General features: G+C 45.2%; 1 protein-coding gene across 6 annotated transcripts in view; it reads right to left on the bottom strand.

Annotated features, from left to right (window-relative positions):
- The window catches only part of LOC138288112 (NACHT, LRR and PYD domains-containing protein 1 homolog), a 524384-nt gene that overhangs the window by 203800 nt on the left and 294919 nt on the right, over window positions 1-25665 (bottom strand). For all 6 annotated transcript variants that reach the window (XM_069229359.1, XM_069229355.1, XM_069229361.1 and 3 more), the window contains one exon: window positions 1646-1813. In XM_069229359.1, the coding sequence (XP_069085460.1) occupies window positions 1646-1813 (168 nt within the window). The remainder of the gene's footprint in view (window positions 1-1645; window positions 1814-25665) is intronic.

Raw genomic sequence — 25665 nt, 5'->3', positions numbered from 1 at the left:
CTATACAGCCACACACAATAGAGAGCTTAGGTGTTTCCTGGATGGGCCATCACTGGCAGGATGGGAGAGCAGAACTGGGCACAACCCTACTTACACCTAAATAGACTATGTCCTGCATCCACACAAAGGACTGCATACCCCCTGTAGTTAGTCTGGAGCCAGGATGGGGGAAGGCAGGATACCTGGGGGCTTTAACGGGAAACCTCTAGAAGTTTCTTACACATTCTAGAAGGGCAACAGGTATAAATATTGGATCTCAGACACCAAATATTCAGTGCAACTCTGGACCTATGGATACCCGGCCAGGAAGAAGGACTGCTGTGTTGCTAAAGGACTGCCACTCTGCTGGACATCTCCTCTGAAGGAACTGCTGCCCTGCTGTGTTGACCTGTTGCCTGCTCCTCTCTTGCCTGAGTGAGAAGGACTGGCCCTGCATCAGGGAAATTCAGGACCCCAAAGTTACTCCAAGGGCCTCTTGGCTGGCATCCTGACTGAAGTTCTAGCACTGAAGATTGTCTTTCCCTGTAGCGAGTACAAATATGAGCACCCTCCGCAGAATACCTTTGTAGCCCTGCTATTTATACCAGAAGGTGTGCCTGTGCATAACAACATCAAAGTCCTTTACAGGAGCCAGCAGACCACTGTTTCTGCCAGTGTAGGCTCGTTCATGCATATCGTCAGGAGCAACCATCCTCTCAGGGGGCTGTTTGCAGGAAATTAAATATTGTGCTACATCTTTCAAGTTGAGGACAATTACTTATCAGGCACTAGCAGAGCTACACAGGCGAAGTACAGGTAGTGATACTTTAACCGTCTTAGCAATGACATAGCAATACCTTGTGAGAGAAAAGGTATATTGTGCTCTTCGGGGGCAGCCTAAAAGTGTTATGTACTGATTTTGTCTTGTTTCTTTTAAGAACTGGAAAATAGCTTTGCTTTAGAAGGGACTAGCTTCAACGCCCCTCCCCCCCACACTCTAACCCCTACAACTTTCCTGTAAACTGTGAGCAGTATTTTTGTCCTCTTCAAGATGCTATGTAGTATTTAAGTGTGTTGGTATTAAAGTACATTTTCTTTCTCTGGTAAAAAAGCACTTGCTAGACAACGATTTATTAGCCACTGTTACATGCTTGAATGTGTTCTGTGTCTCTGACCTCACATCACCTCCCTGAGCAAGCCTTGGACTGCCCAACCTTGCTACCTTGAAGGTGAGGTGCTACATCGGTGTACTTGGCACACAGTTTGAGTCAAACAGTAAGGTCATACTCCAGGTCACTAGAGGCAAAACGCAATCATTATTACAGTTCAATCCCAGAAAAGTCCCCATACACCTCGTCCCTAGACCAGTTTTTCTTGTTTTGACATTCATTTGAAGCTGATTGATCGTAGATCTAAATATAATGTTGCTGAACTCGCACCCAGCTATCTCATGCATGACCTACCCAACATCTATGCTTGCGCATCTTCCCTGTTCACATTCTCCTTAACTGAATTACAGCACAAATCCCTGACATCTCCAATGGCTGTGACGCCACACCAGCCATAAACTTGTGCCAAACGAATATCACCGACAGCAAAACATAACTTTATCTACCAGTTCTATGACTTGTTAAGAGGAAAGAAGCAATGATTTGCAGTTACTTACAAGAGTTCTTTCAGCGATGAGTTATTTTGTAAGCTCTTCACCATGCCTTCCATGCCTTCATCGGTAATTTCATTGTCGTTCAAGAAGAGGACTCTCAGACTTTTGTTCTTCTCCAGAGATTTCCACAGATTCCGAGCCCCCGCAGGCCCAAGCTTATTGTGTCCCAACCTGTAAAAATGAGTCTCATGCATAAGTGGACTCTAGGTTTGCACAACCCTCACGACGCAGACTTGTGGTGGGAGTGTACTTCCAATGACATGCCTTTATAAAGGGTAAAACATTAATTACGATAGATTGTAAACCGAGTCTTTGAGGAGTCTGAATGAGAAGTCTTAACGGGTCAGCAAGCCAATGGTAAGGACAGATAGAATTTCTATAAGTGGGTGGACTACTTCTGAATGTCTCCACAATCGATCAACTGAATGTTTTCAGGACGCTGAACGGATTGTTCAATATAATGTGGATTTCAGGCTGTAAGTTTGTGACTCTGAATGACAAATGCATACCCCATTCGCTCAACGCCCATTAAATGTAGGGGTTTCTTTCAGAATCATTAGTGATTCTACCTACTGTATACAGAAGTCCGAATTTAGAATTCCTATTAGGTGTGAATTAATAGGACTAGCAGTCGATCTGTGGCTATGCTTTGTTACTAGTCAACATCGCAAAGCATTATGGCTCAGGAATGGAGTCTTTCCCACTTGATTTACATTTTTTGATGTTGACATTGGTGAGCCACTGCCTCTAATAGAAAAAAAAAACAGCATTTTGTACAGAGAGCACTTTGAGGGACCATTTGATCATATGTATGCCTGTCTGGTGGAAACGTCCTTATTTTCAAAATGGGGCTCTTTGTGTTACACCCATCCTCGCATTGGTGATTTATTGAAGTGAAGTAGTCGTCTACAAAAAATGTATTGCTAAGAATGGTAAAGTAAGTGCAGATAACTTGTATGTGGTTGCTATTCGTAAAGTCAAGACAATTATATTGTTAAAAGAAGAAACGTGAACATATAACATCACGAATGACATGTAAATGTGGTACAGTAAAATAGCTCAAAAGAATGAGTGCAACATTTTCTTTCATTTGTTCATAATGTGAAATGTCAAAAAGTATTCATTGTTTTAAAGCCGAAATAAGGAAACTTTAAAATATTTACCCTAGCAGTATGCCTTTGATCCTGTGCCTTATTTAAGGTATTTTCCAAGAGCTGTAAACGTAATTTTGCATCAGTTACTCGCTGCATTTGATAACAATGATTGTAAAAGGAAAGTCCAGGCCTCAATACTCACACTTCTGATTCAGAAAGTAATCTGTACATGTTAGTTTAACATGGACACCAGTAGCATTTTTACAAGTGCAAAACCACTTCAGAAATTCTTAAAAATTGATTTTGCAAAAGGATTTAGGATTTGCTCACTGTTGTAACCTGCTATGTTTGTGATGCATTCTGTGCAAACCTTTATTGTTCTACGATCTGCTCAGCCAGTGTGTGATGTCATGGAATGTTGGTGAGTGACTGTAGGAGTGTAACAGTTAGAGAGAATGGGCTGAGCAGAGAGGATGCTGCTCCAAGTGGCATTTCCTTATTAAGTAACTAACTTGTAACTTATCCTGTAACCTCTTAAATAATTCCACAACCTCTATCCTACGTGAACTGGCTATCTGACTCCTACTTGCCAAGAAGGAATCTCCAGTTACAACACTCACACACCAACTTTAGTGCAGGTAAATTGTAGTGTTCAATGCTAATTCGAAACCAGTCTTAGAACACTGAGGTCACACAATTCCATATAGGAATGTGAGAGTGGATTTGGGTGTAAGTGGAGAGTTGAGAGACTGTGACTGAATACAGCTGTTATTTCTCGTGGTCTCTGTTACACAGGATAAACGCTTACATGAAAGCTGAATCGGTGTGAGCGTCTTCACTACACTTATATGGTGACGAGGCGTAACAGAGGCCGAAGAACCCATGCACAGATTTATGCAGTCACGGCGATTGACCATCTTGCTGATTCTTACCATCTGATACGGTAATCAAGTCTTCCTTGCGGAGTTGGCAGAGCTTGGCTTTCGGTGCAGTCATTTCCTTGGAGGTAACATTTATGAAGTCCAGGAGCAACCGTAATTCAGGTAACATCTTACCATCAGTGTGCATGCACCACCCCATCTGCATATGTTTGTGCCTCACCCTTACGTCAGCATGTATGCTGCCAAGTTGAGCACTGATTAGCACAACGTAACGTTGACCCTCACAATGCAGGGTCATCATGTGTGCCCCCATTTTGGGAGAACACTGTTTCACATGCACAGTGAATTGCACTGAAGTATTGTTTGCTTGCACACTTTAAAGTAACCACTGTGCAGACCAAGGTTCACTGAGGCAGTCCAACGATATTGTAAGTCCATTTCTTGGTGATGCGCACACCTACAAAAAGGCGAAGGCAGACGAGTATTCACTAGGGCAGTCCAACCACACTGTAAGTGCATTTCATGGTGATGCACACACCTAAAACAAGTCAACTGAGTGTCCCAAGAGAATACATTGAAACAGAAATCCGGCGCACATATCAGTGATGTGCACACCAAATTCACATAAATTAACAGATTTCAGGCACACATCAGTGATGTGTGCACGAAATTTACATAAATATACCTGCTTTCCAGCCTACTGAAGTGTGATCATTTTCACAGTACACCGATAGGTGATGTGCGTACCTGAAGTAAAGCAGTAGTACTAATTACAATATATATGTTGTGTATACACTGCACCCAAGACAATTTATAGAGAGACATATGCTCTATTCAGTGTTAACATATACAGTTTTGTGAAATGCCTTCACAATTCATCCTGGTTTAATTAATTTACTCGAACATATCATATCTGTTTGGCAAAGTATACATACATAAGCGAGAGCTGGAACGTTAACTACTGTTACAAGTCTCTGTAATATAATTGCAATTTTAGTTACCATGCAGTATGTTTCTCCGCCACCACCATTTTTAGAGGTACCGGAAAATCCACAATTTCATAGAGGTATTGGTATGAAGCTTTTGAAATGTACTTGGGGGCTATTGGTGCATCACTTTTTGAGCAGAAAGGTAAAAATTCTGGTTACTCCACTCCTTGGGATTTGAAAGAAGGTCAGTGTATAAACTTCTTCCACCACTGGCAATGAATGAGAATGAAGAGGTGGATGAATTTGTGGAATCTGTCAAAAAGTTGGAGTTCAGATTTGATGTTCAGCCAAGTCTGGAATTCACCAGACACAATTTTTTTTAAAGAGAACAAAGGAAAGGGTAGGATGTGGACACATACATTTTCACACTTAGGAAGCTAGTTGCCGATTGTTATTTTGAAACATCTACCGATCAGTTCTTCAGAGATTAGTATATTTGTAAGTGTACAGATAGAACTATTCAGCAGAATTTACTTTTCATGGGTAATACTTCTCTCAAAGAAACTACAAGGACAGCCAAAAGTACTGAAATATCAAAAGTATATGTAAAGGAATTAGAAAACAAGGCTTCAGAAAACGTAGGTGTAGTGAAGAGTAAAGAGGACAGATCTTCAAAAACAACTCATATTTACAGTGGATCATTCTTCAAGCAAACAGGCATCTGCTTCAGATGTGGAAATATTAGTCATTCTAAGGGTGGTAAAAGTTGTCCAGCTAAGAATGTGAAATGCAGGGTGTGTAACAAACTGGGCCACTTTGTTAGAGTGTGCAAGAGCAGTAAGTGCGGTAATTTTGCTAATAAGAATGATTGTATGAGTGTGAACTGTGCAGAGGTAGCAAATGTGTCTGAAGTGGGGAGTGAAGAAACAGATAAGACACAAAACTGTAGAGACTTGATAATGGCAGTCACTGATAGTTCAGTGGTTAGCAGAGACCCTGCAAATTGTGTTGATCCATATGTAGATATCGGCATAGGAGACAGAAATGTTAAATTGCTAGTGGATTCTGAAGCCAGGATCACAATGATTACCGAAGAGTTGTTCAAAGCAGTGTGGCCAAATAGGGCTTTACAGTCACCAGATAGGACACCTATGTCATACAAAGGACACAAGATTGAACTATCAGGATTTTATGAAGACATTTTAGAATTCAGAGGTAGGAAAATTCTGGTTAAGTTTATATCGTAATAAAAGGTCTCTGCACTTTAGGGTGGTTTCATCAAGGGTTATTCTAAATGGTATTAAGAACAGGAATGAAGGACCAAGGCTCTGATTTATACTTTTGGTGCAAAACTGCACTTACGCAGTTTTGCACCAAAAAGTTTAGCACCGGCTTGACCATTTCTGTGCACCAGCCGGGCACCATATTTATAGAATGGTGCAAGCCAATGAAAGGATAGGCTAGCGTAAAAAAAATGACGTTAGTCGGGTGGGGCTGGCCGTATGGAAGAAGGGGGTTTTGCACCTAACAATGACGTTAGGCAGGTTAGAGTAAAAAAAAATGACTCTAACCTGCCTAGAGTAATTTTCTGACGCAAACCCATCCATACCACATGACTCCTGTCTTAGAAAAGACAGTAGTCATGCCCACCACCAAAATGGCCAGCACAGGGAACCAGGGTCCCCTTGGCATGGCCAATGCACCCAGTGCCATGTAGGGGGGCCCATTTCAGGGCCCCCAATGGCACTTAAAAAAATAAATAATAATACTTATCTGTACTTACCTATACTTACCTAAGATTAGGTCCCCCATCCTCTGCTGTCCCTCTGGTGTGGGTGGGGGTGTCCCTGGGGCTTGAGGAGGGCACCTGTGGGCTTATTCCATGGTTTTGCACCATGGAAACAGGCCCACAGATCCCGTAACGCCTGCCCTGAGCAAGCTTTGCACTATTTGTTTTACCCCTCCTCCCCCCGTGCGTGGTTTTTGCACAGGAGGATACATAAGGCGCTAGGGCCTTGGAGTCATTTTTTGCCCGGGAAAGCCTACCTAGCATTTCATTGACGCAAGTAGCTTTCCACAGGCAAAAAATGACTTTAACTCAAATATGCTGGATATGGAGTTAAGTTTGTGCCGAATATGTGTAAAACAAATTATGCAAATCTGGCACAAACAGAGTATACATATGCCCCCAAGTGTCTGTTGTGGGTTCAACTGAGTTTAATGACAAGCTTGTAAAGGTGTATCCCATAGTATTTTTGAACGAGTTAGGCATCATCAAAGGATTCACACATCAGATAAAATTGAAAAAAAGCAGTGCCGGTCAAACACAAGCTGAGGAGTGCGTTCTTCAGTATGAGGGAAAAATTGGAAGGCGACCTTAATGAGCTACGTAGAAAATAAATTATTGAACCCATTGAGTCCTCTTTATGGTTATGACCATTAGTTGTGGCATTACAAAAAATGGTGAACTAAGGGTGTGTGTTGACCTTAGTAGTCTTAAGAAGAATATTTGGATAGATTCTCACCCTCTACAGAAAATATTGGAATTGTTGACCCTGACAGGTGGTTCTAGGTGGTTTTCTGACCTTGATCTGGCATCAGCGTATCATCAAGTTGTCCTTAAACCTTCTTCAAGACATTTGACAAAAATGGTGTCATCTATAGGCATGTTTCATTATTGTTGAAAGCCTTTTGGCTTAGCATCGACTGCAGCTCTCTTTCAAAGATTAATGTTTCAAATGTTCAAGGATGCTAAAGGTGTAGCCATTTTTAAAGACGATGTGTTGATTTATGGATTACCCAGAGAGGAACACAACAATACATTAAATAAGGTGCTGAACATTATGCAAGAAAAAGGAGTAGTGCTGAAAATGGAGACATGCCAATTTCTCAGAGATAACATACACTAGTTAGGTCATATAGTGTCAGAGCAGGGCATTGACTCTAAGTAGGCTTGGTCAAAGCAATCATTGATGCCTCGCCACCCACTGACAAAGCAGGTCTTAAGTCTTTGATTGGCCTGTGTGAATTTTATTCACACTTTATTCCTGATTATATGTCAAGTCAAACCATTAACTTGTATGTTAAAGAAAAATACTACGTTTGTTTGGGACAAAATGTGTCAAGCAATATTTGATTGGGTCAAGTTTCAATTGCCAGGGTCAAGGATCTTGAAACCATTTGATCCACAGGTTCAATGCACTATAACTGTTGATGGCAGCAATTTTGGTCTAGGAGCTGTCCTCACCCAAGTTAAAGAAGGTGGAAAAACATATTGGGCTATGCTTTTTAGCGTATTGAAAGGTTCTGAAGTACATTTTTCAGTGATTGAAAAAGAATTGTTAGCTTGTTGATGGGCTATCAGAAAGTTTCACCCACAAATATTGGGTAATCGGTTAATTGTATGCACTGAGCACAGATCTTTAGTTTCCATTGCATTCAGGTGATAAAATAAAAGTTCACACACTACGTAAATCTAGATTTACCACCAGATTGAAACAATATGTATTCCACATTCCTGGAAATAAATATACCACAGCAGATTATCTTTCCAAGTTTCCTATTGAAGAAGTAGATGAAGAAATCAATGAGGACGATGATCATGATGATTGCTTGTCATCAGTGAGAATGAATGGAGACAAGAATTGAGTGAGGATGCTACATTAATACAAGTTATGGACTTTGTGCGGAAAGGGTGGCCCAAGGAAAAAAATGTGCTATATCTATTCCAAACATTTGTGAAGATATCTGATGACTTGTCAAGTGACGATGGTACTTTAATTTGTGGTGAAAGGTTAGTACCACCAGACAGTTTAACAAACAGAAATATGTGTTGTGTACATGAGGGTCATGTATGGACAGACTTATTGATGAGCATGTTGGAGGCTGCATATTAGTTAGCAGTAGCGAGAAAGGGAACAAAACAAGGAACCCTCATCTACAACCTATTGAATTACCTTCTAAACCACGTGACAAGGTAGGTATTGATCCTGTTGGCCCATTCAATCTTTTACGATCTTCAGCTAGTTTTGCTGTTGTTTTAATGGACTATTACTCGAAGTGGCCAGAAGTCCGTTTCATTGGGGAACCTACATCTAAGAATGTAGTTGACTTCCTGAAAGATGTTTTCTTAAGAGAAGGGTTTCTGTCATATCTAGTATCTGACAATGGTGTTCATTTTGTGAGTGAAGAATTCAAGAATTGTTTGCAGCAAGGGGGCATTAAACACATTAGGAGCTCACTTTATTACCCACAGACAAAGGGCTTAGTTGAGCACCTGAACAGAGTCCTAGGAAATTGTGTCCAGTGGGCTATAGCCAGCAAGTGTATTGTACAGAATGTGGTACATTCAATGTTATGGTTCTGCTGCTCCTCCCCTTATTCTTCGACAAAGGTGTCACTATTTGAATTGTTGAAAGCCAGGAAGCCTTCCACCATGTTATGCATGGGATGGGTGCCAAAGTGGGTAAAACATGATAAAGTTGAAAGCATAAATAGTATTGTTCGTCAAAATGTTCAAATGGTTCAGGGAAGACAAAAAAGATATTTTGATACTAGAATGGGAGTTGGTTCACATCACTTGAAAGAAGGTAACAAGATAGGTATCAAAACACCTAGCCACACGAGGAAAGGAGAAATGACATTTTCTGAACCATTTGTTATTGATAAAATTTGTGGAAATGCAGTCAGGATCAACAAATGTAATTAGTGGAATGTTGAAAAAGTGGTAAAGGTGAACAACACGATATAATGACAGATCAGAATAAAGTTGATTATGATGGGGTTACCAACATTGGTGGGTTGGTAAGTAGTGATGGACTGGTCGGCGGTAGCAATCAAAAACTAGTGTTGCCCATCAGGTATCATTAATCATTCCAGAAGCAGACATTTAGGGCCTCATTATGAGTTTGGCGGAGGGGATTACTCAATCACAAACGTAACGGATATCCCGTCTGTCGTATTACAAGTTCCATTATATCCTATGAAACTTGTAATATGGCGGACGGGATATCTGTCACTTTTGTGATGGAATAATCCCCTCTGCCAAACTTGTAATGAGGCCCTTAGTGTCTTCTGAGTAACCTTGCACTGTCATCGCATCTCATGCATGCTTTTATCTTTTTTTTCAAGTGGATTGCTGGTGGTGTTTTATACAGAATTACCACTTCAGATATTTTACCTTCATAAAGAAAACCATATTTCCGAGATTTCATATGCAATACAGTTATAATACTTGCTAAAATATGTAGATATGATATGATATTTGGAACATCGTAAAGTAGCATTTATATAAGCTATGTTTTGTTGTTCATTTACTTTTTTGAGCCAGTTTACATTTATATTTGTAAAATATATTGTAGGTCGCAATTTAGTTTTTTTTGTTAGAAGGAGAAGGGATAATGTAGTGTTCAATGATTATTCCAACCCAGCCTTAAAACACTGGGTCTATGAGGTCACAGAATTCTTTATACTGTAGAAATGTGAAAGTGGATTTGACGAGCAACGGTGTTAGTGGAGTTAGCTGAGAGACTGCGACTGGAAACAGTTGTTGCTCTGCCGTGGTCTCTGTTACACAGAATAAACGCTTACATGAAAACTGAATCGGTGTGAGCGTCTTCACAGGGGGAGGGAGTGGGCATTACTGGGCTGGAATCCCTGTGAGTGTGTGTACAGCCGGTAACTGATATGTTTGTGGGCAGAGCCAGCCCTAGCTCCAATGGCACCCTGGGCAGAAATAAATTTACTGACCTGGTTCCTGAGGGTGAAAAAAATGAGGCATTATCCCCTTTAACAGACCAGTCTCTGGCTGGCTACATTAAGCACAGACTTGCCTCTGAATGCACATCACTGCATCTTCCATCAGATCACCTGAATTGTCCACAATGTAGCTCCATCCATTAGATTGGTTTCATGGTGCTTTTTGTTTTGGGGTGGGGGTGTTGATGTGTCGTGCCAGGGGGTTAGAAATCATCTATATCTAGGGGGCTGATAGGGTGCTAAAACAGCTACTACGGCACATTAAAACACCTAGAAGCACTTTAAACAGAGTCACTGGAGCAGAGGACGAGAGGTGGTGCTGTTTGCAGGCCCTTTATGCAGTTATTTTTGCCTCTTTGAAGCCTGGTGCCCTGGGCTCATCTCGCCCATGCCAAAAGCCGGGTCTGTTTGTGGGTGTGCACAAACTCCTTTCCAACTGATTCCCACTGCTTCCACCATGGAAACGGTTGTAACTTTACTCCTGACATAACCGGGAGCAAATGTGCTTCCAGGGTGTGAGGGAAATTAGGCAGAATTGCACTGTATAAATGCAACAGCCTTTTCCCATACTTAATTATGTATTATGCATAAGTGTGTATATGAAGGTGCCTCTGCATTGTGCTATTACTACTTCACATAGACTTTCTAACAGTCAGCTTTGTTAACACTTTGTTCACTTGGAAAAATGTTTCAAATTCCAAAACATAGTAAATCTACACTTATGTACGGTTGTAAAATGTCTATGTAGATTTACTCATTTCTTTGAGAACTGGTTTCACAATGTTTGGTGTATGCAGTGTGATCTGGCAAACATAGATGTGAAAGATGTTAGTATTAAAGAAATAAAATGTGTACTGCTACAGATTAATGAGTGTACCAAAGAGACCAGAGATGGGATAGACATTCAAACAGCACTTTATTGGCAGGTGATCATTCCAAAAAGGCAATTATCAAATGGCCACAGAGGCTAAAACATTCCACCCCCTATTAGAAGAGGTTTCCTGAAGAGGATGCCAAAGATTAAGTAAGCATTGACAGCATCAGTTCCTTTGTCTGTGAGCAAAGGGTCTTAAAATTAAGAGGATATCAAATCTAGGGGGCATATTTAAGTAAAGTGGTGCTGCGCCTAGTGCAGCGTCACTTTCCTTGCGCCCCTTAGCACCCCCCTACAGCCTCCATGTGTGCGCTGTATCTAGGATATGCCGCATGATGTCTCAGGGTAGGGGGCAATAGCATCCTTTTTTTTGGCACTGTTGATGTACTCTGCAGGAGTAGCACCAAAGTATTGGTGCTACTCCTGAAGAGTACACAGGGGCCCTTTATAAATAATGGAAGCCCCCTTTTAGCGCCTGCTCTGAGCAGACTTTAAAAGTGCCGTATCTGTTAGATTTCCTTGCACCATTTTTTCGCCCCCCCCCTAACGGGGGAACGCCCCCTTTGCATACACTATGCCTGGCGCAGGCATAATGTTGCACAAAGAGTTACAAAGTGGTGCAATGCATGCATTGTGCCACTTTGTAAATATGGCGCAAGGAATTTGGACTCGTTAGGCCACATTAGCATAACAAAATGAAGCTAATGTGGTGCAAGGTGGTTCTAGGGGCTTATAAATATGCCCCTATATTTATAACTCTTTGTCAGGGCCAGATTCCTCACACTGTTAGCCCACCAGCCTTATTTTGTACCATCTACCCCCTTATGCTCACAACTTCCCTCTAATACAGCCTATTTTCCTTGTCCCCTTTCTCCTTGCCAAGCCGACATGTAAGGTTGACTACTAGTTACTGCTCCATTTTTGTGAAAGATTATTCAATTCACATGGCACCTACCTCTTTCTGCCTCTCGTTCACTCCTTTCTACACCCTTGTCATTGCTATTTCTTTAAAAAAACCTTGGAGCAGCATGGGTTTATATATTCCACGAATGTAATAAAGTCGTTTGTGCATGTAGATAATAGTACCAGTGATTATATTGTGAGCTTGCTGGAAATGTTATGTGTACTAGTTGACAATTTATGTGTAATGATGTGCGATATTATGTACACTCACACTAGGGCCCTCATTGCGATTTGTGGGATTTTACTTGGAGTGACAAATACTGGGTAAATACTACAACTCGTAATTCCAAAGTCCTCTAGGCCCAGACTTATAGAAATCTCAAACTCCAGACTCAGTGTTTCCATGCCTGGAGACACCAGTGTCTTTCAGGTGCTGGAAAGGCAGATGCTGTAGACAGCAGCATTACCTAGTCCCAATTCACCCGCTGAAGCAGTCCAGGGGATCAGACACTGCTTTTACTGGACAGGCCGAATCCTGTTATGATTGCTTCCAAAGCAAAGGACATTACATATTTTATCTCTTGGCCGCTTATATGTTATGTGCAGCAGGAGCTGCAATACCAGGACATTTCAGAAACTGTGTGAGGTGCTATTTCATTCAACATGAGAGGCTGTGACTAGCTCACTCCTGACTTTGAGCAATAACCCTGTATGAGATAATTTTGTTGATTGTCCTAGCTCATGCTAGCTTCTTTGTTTTGGAAGAAAGCATTGGCAAAGCTGCCATGCTTGCAGCGCTGCCCTGGCAGATTAGAACTGCCACCATTCTCCAGACCGCTGGGATCTCTGATCCTGGTGGAGCTGGCTGTTCCTTGGTAGCCCAACAGCCAGGGTTGTAATGTGGCGGTCGGCCGACCGCCATCCGCCAGTCTGGCTGTCTAGTGACTGCCAGACTCGCAATGATGCCCTATGTCTATAATGTCATAATTTTTAAACTGAGGAAGCTCACTCCATTCTAAATACTGGTTTTGTGCTGACATTAGTGGTGGTACTGGTAGTGATATAGGCAGTATTGGAATGGATAGTATTTGCTCTTAGTGATGTGGTGGTGTTTTTTTGGTGGTATTGTTATTAGTATTGGTAGTATTATGATGGTATTGTTAATATTGGTGTGGACGTTATTGGTGGTAGGGGCATTGATGGATGTGATATTGGTGGTTATAGTTTAGTTTGGTATTGGTTATGGTGCTGGTATTGATGGGATTGATGGAATTGTAATGGTATTCTGCTGGTGGCCGAGATATAGATGGTTACATTGGTGGTAACAGTGATGATATGGTATTAGTGGTACAGTAGTCTTAATGGTTCTGGTTCAGTGCCCATTTATTCAAATGTATTCAGCTCATGGACATACTTCCAAATTCTTTTTTGTTTATCATAACATGATTTCTTGATCTCAGAAGGGCCCTCTCGTGTGATAAACAAAACACAAATTTCAAAAATGCATGTTGCAGTAGAACAAAAGTTTGCTTTCTTTATACTACGCAAGTATGACACTGCAATCAAGAGTGATGGGTAACATCACTTTTAGATGTATATTGGTTACTCATACACTGCAGTGCAAGCACTTCCTAAGAAGCAAACAAATGCATCAACCATCCAGTAGCATGAGGTAACACACTATTGCTATCCAGGCCATTTCCTCCCCCTAGTCACGGTCCTCTGCAGCCTCTGCTACCACCACTGTGATACAACATACTGTGTTTCTGTTAAAAATGTCTTATTACAGACATCGTTCTCTAGAAAAGGGCCTCCTTTTTCTCCGAACTCAGCAATGCAGCAGCGAAGGACGTGGGTCGACGATTTCTCACACTACAACCCGCCTTCCCATTAACCACCTCCACCGCCCTTCCGGTCACCACCCCGACCCCATTGCCAAAGGCAATAGGTCACCCATGGCCGAAACATAGTGGCTTTGCCAATGCTTCTTTTGCTAGTTACCATTGCCAAGTGTATATTTACTACTAGGTGCAGACTTGCATATCTCCACTCTCTGAAAACTGGAGGTGGGACTTGCTAGAACAGGATTTATGAGTGTAAATTTACTACTATTAATTTTTCATACATTGGGGGAGGTCTCCACCACCGGGGGGGGGGAAATCTCTCTGTGGTAAAGTACAAGAAACAAGACAGAAATAATAATATGGTTTAAAAACTATTTAAGGATACTAAAAATATTTTTAATTAAAAATTTAAGTGTTATTTGATTATTTTTAAACAAAAATGTAAATATAAATGTATATAATTTTATAAAAACTATTTAAAATTGAACAGTACTTTGAAAATGTATATATAAAATTCACTAAAAAGATCAAAGGTTACAAGGGCGTTATAGTTAGGATCAGAATTTACATGCACCAAACCACAGAAATTCAGCTGTTAGAGTTATTTCAAGTAACTATAACTCGTGCCCTAAGGTAACAATGACTCACGCCCCTGCCATGCTGAGTTTTCAGGTCAATATTTTACTGCAAATGTTGCAATTATATATTAAATCATGTCATAGAAGATACAGTTGCTCATGTAATACATGGGGTAATTAGCAGCATGGAGAGGGCGTGAGTTATAATTACCTTAGGGCACGATACTGGAAATAACTCAAGCTGAATTTCTATGGTTTTTGTACTTGAAAAATCTTAACCTCACTACAGTGTCCCTGTAACCTTTATTTTTTTTTAGTGCATTTCTAAGGTTCTTTAAATGCTAATTCCTAACTATACTATCGCTGTAACCTTTGTTCTTTTCAGTAATTTGCTATGTTTTTTTAAATGCAATGGGGGTTTGGCCGCAGGGCCTGGGCCTGTGAGCAGGCCGAGAGCCAACCCTCTGTGGCCATCACCCAATATACTTCCGACCCCATACCACAATGGAAAAACAAGGAGAAGGCACTCAAAAAAGTGAGAAAAAGCAAGGTGAAAGCAGGGAAAACAAGGGAAACGCAAGGAGAAGGCACACAAAAAACAAGAAAAAGATCCAGGAAAAAACAGTGAAAGTGAGGAAAAAGCAAGGAGAGGGCACACACAAATCAGGGAAAAAAGCAAGGTGAAAACAGTGAAAACAACTGAAAATCAAGGAGAAAGCACACAAAACAGGGGAAAAGCAAGGTGAAAGCAGTGCAAATGAGTGAAAAGCAAGGAACAGGCACACAAAATTCTGGGAAAAAAGAAAGGTAAAAATAGTGAAACAGTGAAAAGCAAGGAGCTGGCACATGAAAACAACAACAAAAAATCAAAAAGCAGTGAAAATGAGTGAAAAGCAAGGATAGGCCCAACAAAGAATAGGGGGGAAAGCAAATGAAAGCAGTGAAAACAAGTGAAAAGCAAGTAGTAGGCACACAACATATGGAGGAAAAGCAAGGCAAAAGCAGATAAAACGAGTGAAAAGCAAGGGTAGGGCACACAAAAAATGTTTAAAAAAGCAAGGAAAAAAAAGAAGTGAAAATGCCAGAAAAAGCAAGGAAAAGGCACACAAAAATCAAGAGGTAGAGCAGGGAGAAACCAGTGAAAACAAGGGAGAAGCAAGAAGCTGGCACACAAAAAATGGTGGGAAAAGCAATGCGAAACCAGTGAGAATGAATGAAAAGCAAGGAGAAGACACACAAGATACGAGGGACAAAGCAAGGTGAAAGCAGTGAAAATGAATGAAAATCAAGGTGAGAGCACACAAAAATGGCAAGAAAAGCACAGAAAAAGCTTTGAAAGTGAGTGACAAGCAAATGGCGGGCACACAAAATAAGGGGGAAAAGCAAAGAGAAAACAAGAAGTGGGTACATACAAAAAAACAGCAAAAAGAGAGGAGAAAGCAGTGAACATGAGAGAAAGAGCAAGGAGAAACCAGTAAAAATGTGGGAAAAGCAAGGAGAGAGCACACAATAAATAGAAGAAAAAGCAAGGTGAAAGCAATGAAACTGACTGGAAAACAAGTAGGGGACATATAAAAGTGAGGGAAAAGCAAGAAGCGAACACCCAAAATACAGAAGGGAAAAGCAAGGAGAAGGCAGAGAAAATGAGTGAAAAAGCAAGAAGAGGGCAAACAAAAATGGGTGAAAAAGCAAGGTGAAACAGTGAGAACGAGGGAAAAGCAAGGAGAAGGCACACAAAAAAACAAGAAAAAAAGCAAGGAGAAATCAGTAAAAACGAGAAAAAAGCAAGGAGAGGGCACACAAAAATCAGGGGGAAAAGCAAGGTGAGAGCAGTAAAAACAATGGAAAAGCAAGGAGAAAGCACACATAGGTGGTCATTACAACATTGGCGGTAAAAGCTGCATACCGCCGTGCAGAAGACCGCCAACACACCGCCGCGGAAAACCGCCACAGCCATTATGACCCACAGCACAGAATCCACCAAAATTCAGACACCCACACAAGTCCACCACACCAAAGGTCAGCGATAAACTGGCGAAAACAAAACCTCCACCGTCACGCCAACAGAAATACGCCCACACTGTCACGACACACTAATCCATGCGGCGGTCTTTCAACCGTGGTATTCCATTGGCGGTACACACCGCCGCCCTCAAAATACACACATATTTACAAAACACAGCCACATTGGACAATTCGAAATACATACACCTGATACACATACACACACCACTCCCACACACCCAATACAATATATAACACACACCCACATCTCTCACAAACCCCTACGACCAAAAATCACCAACGAAGGCCAGAGAGAGACACCACCATCAACAATACTAGCATCCACAGGCACACAACACCATCAGCCACATAACTTCCACGCACCTCACACTACACACCACTACATATCAGCACATTTATCACCCCACACACCACCCACTCATCACCTATACAACCCAATAGCACGGCAAAGACACCCCAGGTTCTCAGAGGAGGAGCACAGGGTCATGGTGGAGGAAATCGTCCAGGAAGAGCCACAGCTATTCGGATCACAGGTGCAGCACACCTCAATTGCAAGGAAGATGGAGCTATGGCGAAGAATAGTGGACAGGGCAAACGCAGTGGGACAGCACCCAAGAAATTGGGAGGACATCAGGAAGAGGTGGAACGACCTACGTGGGAATGTGCGTTCCGTGGTCTCAAGACATAACCTGGCGGTTCAGCGGATTGGCGGCAGACCCCCACCTCCTCCCCCACAACTAACAAGATGGGAGGAGCAGGTCTTGGCGATTCTGCATCCTGAGGGCCTCGCAGGAGTAGGTGGAGGAATGGACTTTGGTAAGTCAAATATTAACTATTACATCCCCCACCCTACCTGCATGCCAGCACATACCCCCACCCTCACCCCCATCACTCCAACTCCTCACAAATGTCCCAACATCACAAACCACACATTCTAACCCCAAGCCCTGCAAGCAACAATAAAGCATGGACACCCATCACTAAAGCATGCCCACTGCACATACCCATACATCCCCCTAAACCATCATCACACAAGGTCCCACACAGGAATTCAAGCACTGGGGTACACGGTCACCCACCCATTGCACACCATGCCACACACAGATGTAATGAACATCCTTTGATGCTCCTGCATGACCCCTACCCAACGTCACCGGTCAGGAGGGTCCACACATGTCCACACCACCAACAGAAGAGAGCCACAGTGATGACAGCACCTCTGTCCAACTGGATCTAGATGACTAGCCCCGCCCATCGGGGACCTCGGGACAGTTGGTTCCCCACACCCAATCACAGGCCACCACAGAGCTTCCCCCCTCTGGAAACACCATCACAGCACCCACCCAGCGGGCCCATACCTCCGTCCCCAGGACACGTCAATCAGCAGTGTGTCCACCACTACAGGGAACCCAGGCTAACCCACCACCCCAACAACAACAGGGACCTGGGGGCAGTGGTAGTGGGCACACGGTCGAGGGGATCGAGGCCCAGGAACACAGGGGAACTGGGAGGGCTGCTGTGCGACAGGGGGCAGTCAGGCCCAGGGAACCCACTCTCCAAGAGGCCCTCTCCTCCTTCATGGGAGCCTACCACCACTCCCAGGAGACGATGGCAACGGTAGTGGCCAAGTTTCAGGAGACCCAGCGCCTGCAGGAGGAACAGTATATGGGCTTCAGGGAGGAACTCAGAACCATCAATTCCACCCTGGGCACCATCGTAGGGGTGCTGAAGGAAGTACTCAACACCAGGAGGGACACTGTGGCACTACAAGGGGCCCCTGAGACTAGCCTGGATGATGAACTGCCTACCACCTCCGCCGGCGCTAGTGGACAGGAGGCACCGCCACAGGACCACCACACCAGCACCCCACCCCTTGCAGAGGGAGAACCACCTCGCAAACAGTCCCTGAGATCCAGGAACAAGACAGAGAACGATGCCAAGACCCCAGCCAAGAGATGAGACCACCCTGATTGTCATCATACTGTCCCACTTTGTCACCCTGTCCATCCTTAAACTGTCCCAGCTCCACTTCCTATGCCCATTTGGGCAATGCACCTGTGAGACTAATAGACTGGACTCTGCCATGGACATTTCTCCGCCCTCACCCCTCACCATTTTGCTACCCCCTCCAATTTTGAGCACTAAAATAAACACCCTTAAAGCACAAAACAATCTGGAGTCAGTCTGTGATTTCGGAATACTGTATTAGCAATTACTGTGTCAAAAAGCTCTTTCATTTGTAATGTCAACATACCTATGTCACAAGGCTCTAGTCTATGAGGAATCAAAGCAGATGTCACACTGTGGGACCCAGATCTGTGAAATCGTAAGGGAAAGTGACAACTCAGTGACCAAGCACTGGGTGAAAATGACAGACAGTAGAGAGGTAGTAGTGTTTAAGTACATGTAGTAGACAGGTTTGTATGCTTACCTGTGTTTCACCGGAAATATTGCTGGATCACTGAGTCCCTGTTGTCCATGTCTTCTTCCTCTGCTTCCTCGTCTTCACTGTCCACAGGCTCCACAGCTGCAACAACACCGCCATCTGGACCATCCTCCTGCAGAAAAAGCACCTGTCGTCGCAAAGCCAAGTTGTGAAGCATACAGCAGGTCACGATGATCTGGCACACCTTCTTTGGTGAGTAGAATAGGGATCCACTTGTCATATGGAGGCACCTGAACCTGGCCTTCAGGAGGCCGAAGGTCCGCTCGATCACCCTCCTAGTTCGTCCATGGGCCTCATTGTAGCGTTCCTCTGCCCTTGTCCTGGGATTCCTCACTGGGGTCAGTAGCCATGACAGGTTGGGGTAACCAGAGTCACCTGCAAATGGAGAGGGAAAACTGTTAGACACACACTAATCTGGAGGGATATCCCCAGACCCAGACAACCATTCCCACTGACTAGCTTCCAGGTGCTCACCTAATAGCCACACAGTGCCTCTGGAGTTGTCCCATCACATAAGGGATGCTGCTATTCCGCAGGATGTAGGTGTCATGTACCGAGCCAGAGAACTTGGCACGCACATGGGAGATGTACTGGTCGGCCAGACATACCATCTGTACATTCATCGAATGATAACTCTTCTGGTTTCTGTACACCTGTTCACTCCTGTGGGGGGTACCAAAGCCACATGGGTCCCATCAATGGCACCTATGATGCTGGGGATATGTCCCAGGCCATAGAAATCACCTTCCACTGTAGGCAAATCCTCCACCTGAGGGAAAACGATTGTGCTCTGCATGTGTTTCAGCAGGGCAGACAACACTCTGGACAACACGTTGGAAAACGTGGGCTGGGGTATCCCTGATGCTATGGCCACTGTTCTTTGAAATTACCCACTTGCAAGGATATGGAGCACTGACAGCACCTGCACTTGAGGGGGGATTCCTGTGGGATGGCGGATAGCTGACATCAGGTCTGGCTCCAACTGGGTACACAGTTCCTGGATTGTGGCACGGCCAAGCCTGAATGTGATTATAACATGTCTTTCCTCCATTGTCGACAGGTCCACCAACGGTCGGTACACCGGAGGATGCTGCCATCTCCTTACATCTCCCAGTGGACGGTGCCTATGAAGGACAACAGCGAGCACAGAGTCAAACAACTCAGAGGTACATACCCACAGCTTACACAGAACACCAATCATAATCCAAAAAGTGGCCTGTATGTGTGTTGAGTCTAGGCCGAGGTATGTGTGACACAGTTGAAAATGAAGCCATGTGGGCCCCTGAAATGGCGGCTGCCTGACCTGTAAAGTGGGACAATGGGATGTGAGGTAACTGCGCTGGCGTTGTACACCGTCGCGGTAGGCGGTCGAAGACCACGGTGCAATGCTGCATTGTTTAACATTGGACCCTATGGGTCCCAGGAGCCAATGACGATGTATGCCGGCGATGACAGTACGCACCGCCGCGGATGTGACAGCCATTTTCTATCTGTTCAATCACTCAATACCTGATCTTCGACAGGAGAGGGCCTACACTGCAAGGTAAGTACACTGGGAGCATGCTGTATGGGCTATGCCTGTGTGGAGAGGGGTGGATGTAAGAAGGAAGGGGGGGGAGTGCGGCATGCATGAAACGACGGTGAGTGCATGTGCCACATGGCAAGGGTAGGGATGGGGGCCAATCACTTTGACGGTGCAGTTGGTAATAAGTTTCTCTTCCCCCTGTACAACTCATGTAGGTCAGCGCCCACCAGAAAAATATATTTGGCGTGCCATTGCCAAGGACGTCCGGACCCTGTGGGTCTACCACAGACGGAGCACCCACTGCCAGAAAAGATGGGAGGACATTTGTCGCTGGAGCAAGAAGATGGCAGAGGCTCAGCTGGGGATGGCCTCCCAATGTGGGAGGGTTGCCCGTCGCACCAGGACCCCCCTGATGTTCTGGATCCTGGCGGTGGCATACCAGGAGTTGGATGGGCGCTTGAGGGCATCACAGCAGCCACAAGGCGGTGAGTACACTCTCATTCTGCTGATTTTGCACGCAGTAGAAGGGTCTGGGAGGGGGAGGTGGGCTGTGGGTTTCCATAGGCCAGGGCGAGTTCCGTAGGCAAGGTCCCTCCGTAAGGCAGGCCATGTGGCACCCCACCGCAACTCTGTAGAGTACCAACTACACCTAGTCATGCCCCTGTGTCATCCATGTGTGCAGATGTCGTCCATAGCCTAGTAGGCCATTTACCAGGAATTGAACAGTGGAGCCCAAGAGCGCGGTGTAGTGCAGGGGGGTTCTGTGTCTCTCGTGTCCGCCAACGGTAGCGGTAATGCATGCACTCAACATGTCTTTCTTCTGTCGTCCCCCCCTTTTTGTGGTCTCCCTGTTCTTGTGTGCATTAGCATCATCAGGCGGAGGAGCAGTGGCACTGGAGCACGAGGGGGCTGCATCCCACATGGCCACAGAGGGCCGCACTACGTAATCGGACTCCACCAGTGGGAAGGAGGGTGAGGGGAGCTCCACGGCGGGGACAGGAGCTGAGACCAGTGACACGGACTCATCCTCTGATGGGAGCTCCCTTGTGGTGGCGGCAACATCTGTGCCACCCCCATCTACAGCTACAGCCACCACCCCCCTTCCAGCACCGCCCTCCCAGCAGCCCCTCAGCCTTTGCCCCGTGCCCGCTCACCCGGGAGGGTGGGCATCACCTTCGCCCCAGGCACCTCAGGCCCTGCCCCAGTCACCCCTGCTGCCCTCAGTGAGGAGGCCATTGACCTCCTCAGGTCCCTCACTGTTGGGCAGTCTACCATTTTGAATGCCATCCAGGGTGTAGAAAGGCAGTTGCAACAAACAAATGCATTCCTGGAGGGCATTCATTCTGGTCAGGTGGCCCTTCAGCAAGCTTTTCAGACTCTGGCCTCAGCCCTGCTGCCCAGGAGGCCACCGCCACCAGCCCTCCTGCCCAGGAGGACACCGCCAGCACCAGCCCTGCTGCCAAGGAGGCCACCGCCAGCACCAGCCCTGCTGCACAGGAGGCCACTGCCACCCGCCCTGCTGCCCAGGAGGCCACCGCCAGCACCAGCCCAGCGGCCCAGGAGGCCACTGCCAGCACCAGCCCTGCTGCCCAGGAGGCCACAGCAGTCATCCCTGCTGGGACAGAGAGGACCGCCAGCACAAGCCCCGCTGGGCCATGAAGGACCGCCAGCACAAGCCCCGATGGGCTAGAGAGGACCGCCAGCACAAGCCCCGCTCGGCTAGAGAGGACCGCTAGCACAAGCCCCGCTGCGCCATGAAGGACCGCCAGCAGCTGAGTCACTGCAAAGGAGCCCACTGCTCCAAGCACCGCTGAACAGGGCACCGCTGTCTCAAGCACCGCTGAACAGGACACCTCAGTCTCAAGCACCGCTGAACAGGGCACCGCCGTCTAAAGCACCGCTGAACAGGGCACCGCCGTATCAAGCACCGCTGGCCCATGAGCACCAAGGGCACTGACACTACTGAGTCTGTCACGGGCAGAATGAAGCACTCTGGGCACCATGCCCCCTCCAGAACCAGTGGAGAGATCCATCCACTACCTTTGTCCTTGGCAGGATGAAGCACTCTGGGCACCTTGCCCCCTCCAGAACCAGTGGAGACTGTTATCTACTTGAGAGACTGTGGCTTTGCACTCCCCAGGATGGAACAGTGGGCAACCCACCCACTGTAGAGACTTGAGAGACTGTGGCTTTGCACTCCCCAGGATGAAACAGTGGGCAACCCACCCACTGTAGAGACTTGAGAGACTGTGGCTTTGCACTCCCCAAGATATGGCAGTGGGCAATCCACCCACTGGAAAGACTTGAGAGACTGTGGCTTTGCACTCCCCAGGATAAGGTAGTGGGCAACCCACCCACTGTAGAGACTTGAGAGACTGTGGCTTTGCACTCCCCAGGATATGGCAGTGGGAAACCCACCCACTGGAAAGAGTTGAGAGACTGTGGCTTTGCACTCCCCAGGATAAAGCAGTGGGCAACCCACCCACTGTAGAGACTTGAGAGACTGTGGCTTTGCACTCCCCAGGATATGGAAGTGGGCAACCCACCCACTGGAAAGACTTGAGAGACTGTGGCTTTGCACTCCCCAGGATTGAACAGTGTGCATGTGGCCCTCTCGTGGATTTGGCATCGTGCACTCAAGCGGCTGAGGTGCCCCCCCCCTTTCCTTCCCCCTGAGGTGCCTCTTTCATTGCTCTATGATGCCCCTGCAGTGTTCTCTCCGTCATGGTCGGGGATCTTGTGTGGGCCTCGCCCATACCGTGTGGGCCCAGGGTTCTACGGACTTAATTGGAGCACTACCTGGACTACTATGCTTGGTGTATATTTTGTTAATGGTGTATATATATATATTTTTGCCTACTTCATTTTAATATATTACAATGGTTACACTCATTTTCTATTGTCTTTGGATTCTTCCGGGAGGTTTGGAGGGTGTAACTGTGATGTATCAATATGTATTGTATGTTGTCGTGGGTGAGGGTGGGGGTGGGGGTGTTGCATGTTGCTTGTGTGTGTCCCTGTTTTTTCCCTCCCCCTCCCCTGTGTCGTAGGTGCATTAGTCAGCGTGGTCTTTGCCGCCGGTGTTCGTGCTCCTGGTAGAGGAGCAGGAAGACTATCGCAGGGAGAATTTGGAGTTCCGGGTCCATGGTGTCCTAGTTCCTTGTGGGGTGTGTAGAGGTGAGCGTTTTCCCTTCGGAATCCTGTTTCCGCCGTGTTTTTATCCACGGTGAATCTGCCCCGGAAAAGGTGGCGGATTGGTAGGTTGTGATACTGTGGGCGGTACATTGTCCTCCGCCTGTCTGTTGGCGGTGACCGCCGCACTGTTTGTTTGTACCGCCATGGCGGTCGGAGTGTTAAAGTGGCTGTCTTTGTTGGCGGTTTCCGCCACGGTCGTAATTGCAAAATGTTTTACCACCGACCTGTTGGCGGTCTTACCGCCGCTTTAACACTGACCACCAGGGTTGTAATGACCACCATAATGTGGAGGGGGGAAGCAAAAAGCTAGCACACAAAAAAACGAGGTGAAAAGCAGGGTGAAAGCACTGAAAATGAGTGAAAAGGAGAGGGCACACAAAAATTGGGTGAAAAACCAAGGTGAAAGCAGTGAACACGAGTAAAGAAGCAAGTAGCAGACACACAAAATATGGGGAAAGCAAAGTGAAAGCAGTGAAAACGAGTGAGAGGCAATGAGCAGGCACACAAAAAGCATAAAAAAAGCAAGGAGAAAGCACTGTAATCATCAGAAAAAGCAAGGAAAAGGCACACAAAAAGTGAGAGAAAGAACAAGGTGAAAGCAATGAAAACAAGGTTAAAGGAAGGGGTGAACACACAAAATACAGAGGGGAAAATCTATGAGGATGCAGAGAAAATGAATGAAAAGTGTTGTGATTCACTAATCTAGGTCTAGTTCTTGTTTTGTGTGCAGCCAGGGGTGCTGGCTCAATCATGTTACATTAAATAATAAATGCAGTTAACTGCATTGAATTGTCATTGCTGGGTTTAATCAAGGCTTGACTTGTTGCTGTTAATGTGCACAGTTGCCATTGCCAAGGCTTGTTTATTTTGCTCCCACAAGACTGGTTTGTAAACACCTGTGCCTCTGCATGTTTATAGACAGCTGCTGTCCTGGTTCCTAGGCAACACCCTCCTGCTCTTCTATTTGCCATGTGCTACACTGACTTCTTCCAAGAGAGACTGTAAATAGCCTCACACAGTTCAGGCAGGACTTGGCTTTGTTTCCTGTTTCTGTGGGAGTTGAGGTCAAGAGGGTCAGCCAACTCCTCCAACCATCTTCACTGTTGCCAGTCAATCAGGGAAAGGACTGAGCTGAGTTGGAGAGCCAGCCCAGCAGAGAATTCCCCAGGGCTTTTTCAGTGTTGCTCTGCAACCAGGATCCAGGATTTCTTCCAGTAAAGCTAAGTGACAAAATAAAAGGCACTCACAGTAGTGTGAATGCTTTTGAACTAATCCTTTGTGTATTTTTAAATAACACTTTGGTGACTTTCATTTCAGAAAGAGAGACATTCAAGGTGGTTAGCAAGAATGTCTGAAAGACTGTTTAGCCTTGATTATTTTTATTATTACTCTTTTCCAATCGCTTGTCGTCTTTAACTTGTGACCTGTGAAAGAAAGCGACACACCTAAAACCGTGTTCTAAGAATATAACCCTAATTAATGTTTGTGTGCCACCTGTTACTAACAAAATGACAAATTCCTACAAATCGTTTGCAGTGTTGATCCATACTCAATGTCAGTGATTGTCACAAAAATGAACATGGGGGCAATAATCTTTTGAAAGTCTTCAGAGCTTTATTGTTCAACCAGTGCTTATGCATATTTGCTTGTGGGAGGAAAATATTCCTGTTTTGTGTGTTTTAGTTTAGTGTGTGCAACAACATCAAGAGTGATTACTTAACATGATATAGGACAGAGAGAAGTCCTAGGCAATAGCGGCACATTCCTGGCAAGTACAAGGAAGCAAATTGAGTGACAGGTGATTATCTGGGGGTCTGAGTGCGTGCGTGAACGTTAGTTGCTTAGTGGGCAGTACGTCACTCATACCTGTTCCTTTCCTATATAGGACCTGACTCCTCAACAACGTAGTGACACCAACCACCTGCACCCTCAAGAGTAGGGGCCCGGCTGGACCAGGCAGCAGTAGCAGTGT

Source organism: Pleurodeles waltl, chromosome 4_1 (assembly GCF_031143425.1).
Source record: "Pleurodeles waltl isolate 20211129_DDA chromosome 4_1, aPleWal1.hap1.20221129, whole genome shotgun sequence".
NCBI lineage: Eukaryota > Metazoa > Chordata > Amphibia > Caudata > Salamandridae > Pleurodeles > Pleurodeles waltl.
The sequence above is the reverse complement of the archived record's forward strand: the minus strand, read 5'-3'. Positions and strand labels throughout refer to the sequence as shown.